General features: G+C 50.1%; 1 protein-coding gene across 1 annotated transcript; it reads left to right on the plus strand.

Moving 5' to 3' along the window:
• Positions 1-9167: 9167 nt before the first annotated feature.
• Positions 9168-10222, plus strand: LOC123083147 (LOB domain-containing protein 16-like). The gene has a single exon (XM_044505270.1). It carries the CDS (start codon positions 9377-9379, stop codon positions 9932-9934), a length of 558 nt encoding a protein of 185 aa, XP_044361205.1. The 5' UTR covers positions 9168-9376; the 3' UTR covers positions 9935-10222.
• The last annotated feature ends 689 nt before the right edge of the window (positions 10223-10911 follow it).

A 10911-nucleotide genomic window follows, 5' to 3' on the forward strand; every position in this document is an offset into this window, starting at 1 on the left:
CCTCTACTTTGTTGTTGCAAGTTTTACGTGGCTGCTACGGGCTTAAGCAAGAACCAATCTTACCTACGCATCAAAACCACAACGATAGTTTGTAAAGTTGGTGCTGTTTTAACCTTCGCAAGGACCGGGCGTAGCCACACTCGGTTCAACTAAAGTTGGAGAAACTGTCACCCGCTAGCCACCTTTGTGCAAAGCACGTCGGGAGAACCGGTCTCGCGTAAGCGTACGCGTAATGTCGGTCCGGGCCGCTTCGTCCAACAATACCGCCGAACCAAAGTATGACATGCTGGTAAGAAGTATGACTTATATCGCCCACAACTCACTTGTGTTCTACTCGTGCATATAACATCAACACATAAAACCTAGGCTCGGATGCCACTGTTGGGGAACGTAGTAATTTCAAAAAAATTCCTATGCACACGCAAGATCATGGTGATGCATAGCAACGAGAGGGGAGAGTGTGATCTACGTACCCTTGTAGATCGACAACGGAAGCGTTTGGTTGATGTAGTTGTACGTCTTCACGGCCCGACCGATCAAGCGCCGAAACTACGGTACCTCCGAGTTCTAGCACACGTTCAGCTCGATGACGATCCCCGGACTCCGATCCAGCAAAGTGTCGGGGAAGAGTTCCGTCAGCACGACGGCATGGTGACGATCTTGATGTACTAATGTCGCAGGGCTTCGCCTAAGCACCGCTACAATATTATCGAGGACTATGATGGAAGGGGGCACCGCACACGGCTAAGAATATGATCACGTGGATCAACTTGTGTCTCTAGGGGTGCTCCCTGCCTCCGTATATAAAGGCTCAAAGGGGGGGTGCGGCCGGCCATGATATGGCGCGCCAGGAGGAGTCCTACTCCCTCCGGGAGTAGGATTCCCCCCTTTCCTAGTTGGAATAGGATTCGTTTAAGTGGGAAAGAGGAGAGAGAGAAGGAAGGGGGGCGCCGGCCCCCTCTCTCCTTGTCCTATTCGGACTAGGGGGAGAGGCGCGCGGCCCAGCCCTGGCCACCTCTCCTCTCTTCCACTAAGGCCCACTAAGGCCCATATACCTCCCGGCGAATTCCCGTAACTGTCCGGTACTCCGAAAAATACCCAAATCACTCGGAACCTTTCCGATGTCCGAATATAGTCGTCCAATATATCGATCTTTACGTCTCGACCATTTATAGACTCCTCGTCATGTCCTCGATCTCATCTGGGACTCCGAACTCCTTCGGTACATCAAAACTCATAAACTCATAATATAACTGTCATCGAAACCTTAAGCGTGCCGACCCTACGGTTCGAGAACAATGTAGACATGACCGAGACATGTCTCCGGTCAATAACCAATAGCGGAACCTGGATGCTCATATTGGCTCCTACATATTCTACGAAGATCTTTATCGGTCAGACCGCATAACAACATACGTTGTTCGCTTTGTCATCGGTATGTTACTTGCCCGAGATTCGATCGTCGGTATCTCAATACCTAGTTCAATCTCGTTACCGGCAAGTCTCTTTACTCGTTCTGTAATACATCATCTCACAACTAACTCATTAGTTGCAATTGTTGCAAGGCTTTATGTGATGTGCATTACCGAGAGGGCCCAGAGATACCTCTCCGACAATCGGAGTGACCAATCCTAATCTCGAAATACGCCAACCCAACATGTACCTTTGGAGACACCTGTAGAGCACCTTTATAATCACCCAGTTACGTTGTGACGTTTGGTAGCACACAAAGTGTTCCTCCGGCAAACGGGAGTTGCATAATCTCATAGTCATAGGAACATGTATAAGTCATGAAGAAAGCAATAGCAACATACTAAACGATCGGGTGCTAAGCTAATGGAATGGGTCATGTCAATCAGATCATTCACCTAATGATGTGATCCCGTTAATCAAATAACAACTCTTTGTCCATGGTTAGGAAACATAACCATCTTTGATTAACGAGCTAGTCAAGTAGAGGCATACTAGTGACACTCTGTTTGTCTATGTATCCACACATGTATTATGTTTCCGGTTAATACAATTCTAGCATGAATAATAAACATTTATCATGATATAAGGAAATAAATAATAACTTTATTATTGCCTCTAGGGCATATTTCCTTCAGTTATATGCACCTATTACATGTTATGATCCGCACACCCCAAAATGACAATAGTTGGAATTCTTTTCGGTGATTATCATAGTTTGAGGAGTTCATGTATTCACTATGTGTTAATGCTTTGTTCCAGTTCTCTATTAAAAAGAGGCCTTAATATCCCTTAGTTTTTTTATGGACCCCGCTGCCACAGGAGGGTAGGACAAAATATGTCATGCAAGTTCTTATCATAAGTATGTATGACTATATTAGGAATACATGCCTACATTATATTGATGAATTCAAGATAATTCTGTGTCTCTATAGGTTATGACTATTACATGATGAATGTCATCCAATAGAATTATCCATCACTGATCCAATGCACACGATGTTCATATATTGATATTTTCTTAGTTACTACTATTGTTGGTGATGTTACAATCGCTACAAACTGCTACTGCTATTGTTATGTTACCATTATTGTTTCTATTGATCACTCTGCTGCGGATATTTAGTTCTCCAGGTGTGGTTGTATTGACAACTCAACTGTTAATACTTGCAAATGTTCTCTGGCTCTCCCTATGTCAAATCAATAAATTTGGGTTGAATACTCTATCCTCGAAAACTGTTGCGATCCCCTATACTTGTGGGTTATCAGTGCTCTGCGCGTCTGCATCCCTTGATGCTTTGTGGTGGTGCTCGATGTGCAGTCCTGGACGCCGGATCTAGGCAGACATGCTTGGATTTGGGCGCGTGCTACACGGCGATGATAGGCCACATGTGGAGGCATGGTTGGTTGTGCCGGTGGTCGCACTTGGCCCATGCGGTAATGTAGGCCTGTGAACAGTTCGCAACAGTGGAAATGGAAGATGATGGCGTGGCGGCGGCGCATTTGATGTCGGGAGCGGGGCAACCATGAAGACGCAAGGGTGCCGTGGTGGTTTTGTTGGCCATCTAGATGGTGGTTGGTGGCGACGATCTGTGTTGCACACTTGGCTTCGGGGCTTGGACAAGGACGACCGACAATCTATTGGTGGTGGTTGTCTGGCTGGGCAGGCTGCAACAACAATGGGTTTGGTGAGCTCCGAGCAAATGTCTAGCTCAACCTTGCTCGCTATTGATGCCGACAGCGTCCTATGATGTAATTTCCTCCTTGAAAGTGGCATCGTGGAGCCCCTTCACCTCCCTTGTCATCTCAGTCTTGGACTTACGGGTGAAAACCCAAGTTCCAACCTTGGTTGGAGCGGGCGTCGACGACATTGCTCATGCTTTCCTCTTGGGGGCGACGCCTTGGAGGCCCGGTCCTTCGTTGGTGGCTCATGTGGCATTGTCGTGTCGACGTCGGCCATACGGGTGCGCAGCCTCAGGGCTGGCATGGAAGTAAGAGCAGTGACTCCGGAAATCTTGTGTGCGTTTGGTGTTGGCTTCGGTTGCTTGGGTGGCAGAGCCATCAACTCGACTGGTTCGTAGTCCCGGGGCCAGAATGGAAGTCGGGAGTGACGGCTCCGGAATTCTCTTGTGTCTAGTGTTGGCCTTGGTCGCTTGCGCGGCAGTGTCATCGAATAGTTTGGTGCGCGGCCTCGGGCCTGTGTGGAAGTCATAGCGGTGGCTCCAGAGTCCTGTGTAGTGTTGTGGGTGTCACCTCCGACCACTTGGCTGGCAGAGTTGTCGTGTGACGGCCCCGATTCAATCGTACACTAATCATACACGCAAATGTGTACGATCAAGATCAGGGACTCACGGGAAGATATCACAACACAACTCTACAATAAAAATAAGTCATACAAGCATCATATTACATGCCAGGGGCCTTGAGGGCTCGAATACAAGAGCTCGATCATAGACGAGTCAGCGGAAGCAACAATATCTAAGTACAGACATAAGTTAAACAAGTTTTCCTTAAGAAGGCTAGCAAAAACTGTGATACAGATCGAAAGAGGCGCAGGCCTCCTGCCTAGGATCCTCCTAAACTAGTCCTGGTCGTCGTCAGCGGGCTGCACGTAGTAGTAGGCACCTCCTGAGTAGTAGTAGTCGTCATCGACAGTGGCGTCTGGCTCCTGGGCTCCATCGTCTGGTCGCAACAATCGGGTATAGAAAGGGGGGAAAGAGGGATCAAAGCAACCGTGAGTACTCATCCAAAGTACTCGCAAGCAAGGAGCTACACTACATATGTATGCATTGGTATCAAATGGAATAAGGGTATCATATGTGGACTGAACTGCAGAATGCCGGAATAAGAGGGGGATAACTAGTCCTATCGAAGACTACACTTCTGGTAACCTCCATCTTGCAGTAGAAGAAGAGAGTAGAAGGTAAGTTCACCAAGTAGCATCGTGTAGCATAATCCTAACCGATGATCCTCCCCTCGTCGCCCTGTGAGAGAGCGATCACCGGTTGTATCTGGCACTTGGAAGGGTGTGTTTTAATAAGTATCTGGTTCTAGTTGTCATAAGGTCAAGGTACAACTCCAAGTCGTCTTGTTACCGAAGATCATGGCTATTCAAATAGATTAACTTCCCTGGAGGGGTGCACCACATTTCTCAACACGCTCGATCCCATTTTTCCGGACACACTTGTCGGGGTCATGCTCGGCCTCGGAAGATCAACACGTCGCAGCCCTACTTAGGCACAACAGAGAGGTCAGCACGCTAGTCTAAATCCTATGGCACAGGGGTCTGGGCCCATCCCCCATTGCACACCTACACATTGCATACGCGGCCGATGAGCAGACCTAGCAACCTCCATTACAAACGAAGTTACGTTACGTGGTCCAACCCAGTGTGCGCCGCTCAGTCGCTGACGTCACGAAGGCTTCGGCTGATACCACGACGTCGAGTGCCCATAACTGTTCTCACGTAGTTGGTTAGTGCGTATAGGCCATTAGCCAGACTCAGATCAAATACCAAGATCTCATTAAGCGTGTTATCTTGAAGTCACCGCGAACGCCGACCAGGGCCAGGCCCACCTCTCATCTGGGTGGTCTCAACCCACCCTGTCGCTCCGCCACAAAGATCCACACAGAGGGTCATCGGGAAAGTATGTCCTTCCAGCCCCTAATTCGTGAATCAACCGTGGGTACTCAACGAGCCGACCCGGCTTTACTCACAACATATATCATGTGTAGTAGGTATAGTATATACCCGTGATCAACACCCGACGTGATCACGACCCGATAGTATAGCATGGCAGACAGACAAGAATGTAGGGCCACTGATGATAAACTAGCATCCTATACTAAGCATTTAGGATTGCATGTAAGGTATCAACAGTTGTAGCAACAATGACAGGCTATGCATCAGAATAGGATTAATGGAAAGCAGTAACATGTTACACTACTCTAATGCAAGCAGTAGAGAGAAGAGTAGGCGATATCTGGTGATCAAGGGGGCGGCTTGCCTGGTTGCTCTGGCAAGAGAGAGGGGTCGTCAACACCGTAGTCGTACTGCGTATCAGCGGCGTCGGTCTCGGTGTCTAGCGAGAGAAGAGTGGGAAGAAACAATAAATATTAAGCAAACAGATGCATAGGGATGCATGACATGACAAGTAGCGGTGCTAGGGGTGCCCTAACGCGGTAAAAGGTGGTACCGGTGAAGGGGGGAAACATCCGGGAAAATATTCCCGGTGTTTCGCGTTTTCGAACAGATGAATCGGAGGGGGGAAGTTGTGTGTTCGCTATGCTAGGGATGCGTGGTGGACGAACGGGCTGCATATCCGGATTCATCTCGTCGTTCTGAGCAACTTTCATGTACAAAGTTTTTCCATCCGAGTTACGGATTATTTTATATGATTTTCTAAAGTTTAATTGATTTTCTGAATTTATTTACTAATTTAAATCCAACATTATCCAGAATAGTGAATGATGACGCAAGCATGACATCAGACTGATGTCAGCAGGTCAACTAGTCGGTTGACCAGTCAAACCAGACAGGTGGGTCCAGTGGGACCCACATGTCATTGTGAGGGGCACTAACAGGGGGGTTTAGACTAACTAAATGGGTTAATTAGTGGATGGGACCCAGTGGTTAGTGAGAGATGAAGTCTTTAATTAATTAATTTAATTAATTAGCAATTTATCTATTTATTTTTATTCGTTTATGGCGTGGGGCCCGCATGTCATAGACACAGGGGAGCCACGTCAGCGTTGACCGAGTCAATGGTTCAACGAGGCCCACCCGTCAGCGATACAAGGGGCCCACGCATCAGGCCTGCTCAGCGACGGTCAGCGACTCGACGGAATTACGCCGGCGAGCTCGTTCATGACGGCGTGTCTCAGGCCTCGTCGGAAAACGCCCACAGGGCACCATTTCGGTCGCGCCCGGGCGCGTTAGAACGGCAAGATGACGACGCGTCGATTCGTGGTGGTCTCGCGGGCTGCGATGGTCCGAGTCGAGCAGTACGACATCGCCGACGGTGGGGTGTTTCGGGCGAGCACCGGCAATGGCGATGCAGCGCGCTAATGGGCAAACAGAAGGGCGGGGCGAGGCCTACGTGCGCGCGCGAGCACAACGGCATGAGCCCGGGACCAAAAGGGTCATCGGACGGCTGCCGGCGATGAGCGCGTGCAGTGACGCGCCCGGGAGCTCGATGGAAATAGAGCTACGGCGAGCTAGCGGGCAAATGGAGGGGCTGGGGAGGATCTAAGGGGCGTGATGAGCGCAACCGGTGCTGGCCCGTGACCCTTTGGTCACCGGAGACCCGTCGGCGACGAGTTCCGCGGTGCTGCGTTCGGGTGCTATGGCGACAGCTAGCTAGGCGCACGCGAGAGAGAGGAGGCTGCGGGGGCTCACCGAGCGGCACACACGGTGGCCCGTGAACAGTTTAGTAGCAGCAGAGGCGTCGCCGGAGTTGATGAAGACAGCGACGTCGTGGGCGTTGCGGTGGCTCCGAACTCCAACGGAGTGCACCAGTCGAAGCAACGGACGACGGCGACTCTTGGAGACATAGCGGGGCCGCGAGGTGGGCACGGTGGTCGTGGTCAGGCCGGAGCCATGGCGGCGGCAGTGCTCGGATGCATGGGGAAGGAGAGGCGGCGTGGTGGATCTAAGGGGAGAGGGAGGCGCAGGGACTGAGAGGGCGAGCGGGGAGATGGGATCGAGGAGGCGAGGGCGAGGCGGTCTTATCCTCTCCCGGCGTCTGTGCCGGCGAGTCGGTCGGGCGGGGGCGCGCCCCTGTTCCATCCCGGGTCGGGGGAACAGGGAAGGGAGACGAGGCAGGGGGCGGGCCGGCTGTTGGCAAGCTGGGCCAGGTGGGCCAGTCTGGCCTGTGAGCTGGGCCGCCTGGTCCAGTAGGGGGGGCTTTTCTCTTTTTTTATTTGTTTTCTACTTTTGTATTTTCTTTTATTTTATTTTTTTTGTTTTAATTCATTTTAAAATACTTAGGCACTTTATAAAAATGTGTTTATTACACCATAATTACATATGCAAATTATGGCATCGCCCGAACATTTTTGTTTTAACTTTTGAAAACTTTTATTATTTAACTTTATTTTAAATTTAAATTTGAATCGGTTTTTAACTAACCCGAGATTAACTACAGTGACAGAGGTGACGTGGCATAGTTAACGTGGGATTACTGTAGCATGATTATCCGGACGTTACATGTCGGCTCAGCTGGTGCATAGCCTCGGGGCTGGTGATGGTGGTGGTGGGGTGTGTGGGTGTGTGTGTGTGTGTGTGTGTGTGTGTGTGTGCGTGTGTGCGTGCGTGTGTGTGTGTGTGTGTGTGTGTGTGTGTGTGTGTGTGTGTGTGTGTGTGTGTGTGTGTGTGTGTGTGTGTGTGTGTGTGTGTGGTAGATTTAGTGATTTTCAGTTTTTTCTTATTAACTGGTCAATTCTCTTCTTAATGAAAAGGCAAAGCTTCTGCTGGTTCCTCAATTTTTTGTTGATGCAAATAGAAGTGCAGCACGTTGCGTTGATTCTGGGTGTTTGCTGCAAATGTTACGTTAATGTTGCGAGTTTGTTTTATGCATGCGATGATTTGATACTGCCAATGAGGATTTGTTGCATTGACACAAAAATGTTGCAAATGCATGTTTAAAATGTTGGGAATGTGTATTTAAAACGCTGCAACATTTTCCATGTTTTTAACACACCTTGCAGAAAGAAAAAAACAGTACAACGACGATGTTGAACGCGCAAGAAATGCGTGCTCGGAGGATTCATAGTAGTAGGAATTGAATGGTCCAGATTTCGATATCAAATGAAATTTGACGGCGTTGGATGTGGCTAAACGGGTGTTGCCTTCATCCGGCCGACGCCTAGCGCCTGCCTAAATGAAAAAAAAAAGAGGCATCTGTGGCTGAAGAAATAGCTGAGCCCGCGCCAAAATGTGCGATGTGACGTGTGTGGGTAAGACCCCGGGATTTTGCGCAACCGGACAAGCATCGGTGTACCGAACAGAAGGCGAAGCAATAAACAAACCGGAGCAACAGACACGAAACAGAAAAAGAAATGGCGGAGTCCCAGCCCAGCCTCTCACCACTCCTCCTTCCCTGAAAGTGAGCGGCATCCGGCGACAAAAGGCATCATGCATGGCTGCTCCTTGTTTCTTTCTCCTTCTTTTCTCTTCTAAGTACGTCCCAGCTAACACATCTCATCACACGCCACCTTCTCCGTTTCAACGTGAGCACATGCATGTCGTCTGAAATCTTGCAGCAGTTGTTTGAGGCCCTCAAAGCTTATGCGTTGACACTGGCACTGACAGTGCAGTGTGTTCTCCGGAAAAGGATCTGTCTGAACTGAACCCTCAAATTCAGTGGCGCTAATTTCGATGCCAGTTGTTCTTCTTCCGAAACTGGCAGGAGCTCTACAAGTATTATTTTGAGTCATAAAGTCGCATCAAGGCGATACAAGCATAGCGAGTTTCTGCATGATATATATCCATCTTTTTTTTTCTGAAAAGGAGAATAACTCCTGGCCTCTGCATCGAGCGATGCACACCGCCATATGATCAGTATTCATCTGACACCAGTTCTCTCTATTCCTTGCGGAATGTGTGAGCCGTCAATCATGCAAATCAACAGTACGCAAGGCACACATGTTTAATCGCACTATTCAAGTAGCCGGTGTCCCCGAACCGCACACACGAGCCCCTCGCGCTCCAGTACATGATGCGCATTCTTCTCTGGCCCTGTCCCCTCGCAGCCCATGTCTTCGCGTCACCTCCTCTACCCTAGTCGACCTATAAAACTCCAGTCTCGTGCGTGTGCAGCTAACTGAAAGTGCCGTCTCCACAAGTCAGAGCTCGATCTTAAGCTAGGTAGCCAGCCCAGGCGAGCGATCGGACGATCGAACGACGATGGCCGGCGCGGGCGTGACGACGACGGGGTCGCCGTGCGGGGCGTGCAAGTTCCTGCGGCGCAGGTGCGCGGCGGAGTGCGTGTTCGCGCCCTACTTCTGCGCCGAGGACGGCGCGTCGCAGTTCGCGGCCATCCACAAGGTGTTCGGCGCCAGCAACGCGGCCAAGCTGCTGAAGCAGGTGGCCCCGGGGGACCGGAGCGAGGCGGCCGCCACGGTGACCTACGAGGCGCAGGCCCGGCTGCGCGACCCCGTCTACGGCTGCGTCGCCCACATCTTCGCGCTGCAGCAGCAGGTGGCGGCGCTGCAGGCGCAGGTGGCGCACGCCCGGACGCAGGCGCACCTGGGGCCGGCGGCGACGGCGATGCACCCGCTGCTCCAGCAACAGCTGCAGCAGCAGGCGTGGCAGGTGGCGGAGCAGCACGACCACCAGTCCATGACGTCCACGCAGAGCAGCTCCGGCTGCTACAGCGGCGCCCACCAGCGCTCCGACGGCTCCTCGCTGCACGGCGCCGAGATGTACTGCGGCTACGGCGAGCAGGAGGAAGGCAGCTACTAATTAACCCCGGATGGTTCACTCGTTCCCCTGAGAAAGCTGAGGGGGTGTACCATGAGAAGTTTGTCTCTTGCAACGCGCTTTCAACTCTTGCCGGTCTCAGCTGTAAAGAGATCCATCGATCTTGTGTTGTTTGGGAACCCATAATTTCCAACTTTGCAACTCGGGCCTCCATTGTTACGTGTGAAATTGCTCGAATTTCATTTTGTTACAGCGAGTCTGTCTGAATAACTGTAGGAGCTCAGATGGTGTTCGGCGAAATTTCAGCGTCCAGACATATGTTTTGCTTGAGGTTACGCTTGTGCTGGATTTTTGTTTTTGTAGACTTCTTATTTTATTTTATTTTATTTTAGACATTTTTTTGATGAGGTTGCAGCAGTGGAGTGACCACAGGTACACGGGCTGGCCTCTTGGGCTTCATTTCTGCCTAGCAGGCTCTAGTCCAGCAAAATCGGCCTCGGGCAGTAAACTCTACTCTTTGTTCTCCTTCCAATATTTCCTCTTAAGAGCGTCTCCAATAGTTCCCCACATATCTCTAAAATAATGGGCCGTTTACAAGAATTTGGAGCAAAAAAATATCTCCAACAGTTTCCGCAAAGTGACCATAACTTTACATGATCCCGTAAAAATGGTATTTTCTCCCCACAGGTTTATGGGAAGATGATCTTCCCGTAAAGTTATGGTCATTTTACGGGAACTGTTGGAGAGACTTTTTTGCCCCACCTGCCCGTAAATGCCGCCGCCACGCCGGTGGCCACTGCATCACTCACGCCACTCCTTGCCGACAATAATCTATTTTTTGTTTAAATAAAAATAAAAAAATGTATTTAGGGGAAGAATTTACGGGAACAGACAAAAGTTGCTCTTGAAAAACTTCTCCTAAATTTTTCGGTCATCCCATAAAACCAGTTTTACGGGAAGAGAAAATTAAGGGAGCTATTGGAGTTGCTCTAAGGGAAAATCCAACGGGGTTCACCAAA

This window comes from Triticum aestivum, chromosome 4A, assembly GCF_018294505.1.
Source record: "Triticum aestivum cultivar Chinese Spring chromosome 4A, IWGSC CS RefSeq v2.1, whole genome shotgun sequence".
Classification (NCBI taxonomy): Eukaryota; Viridiplantae; Streptophyta; class Magnoliopsida; order Poales; family Poaceae; genus Triticum; species Triticum aestivum.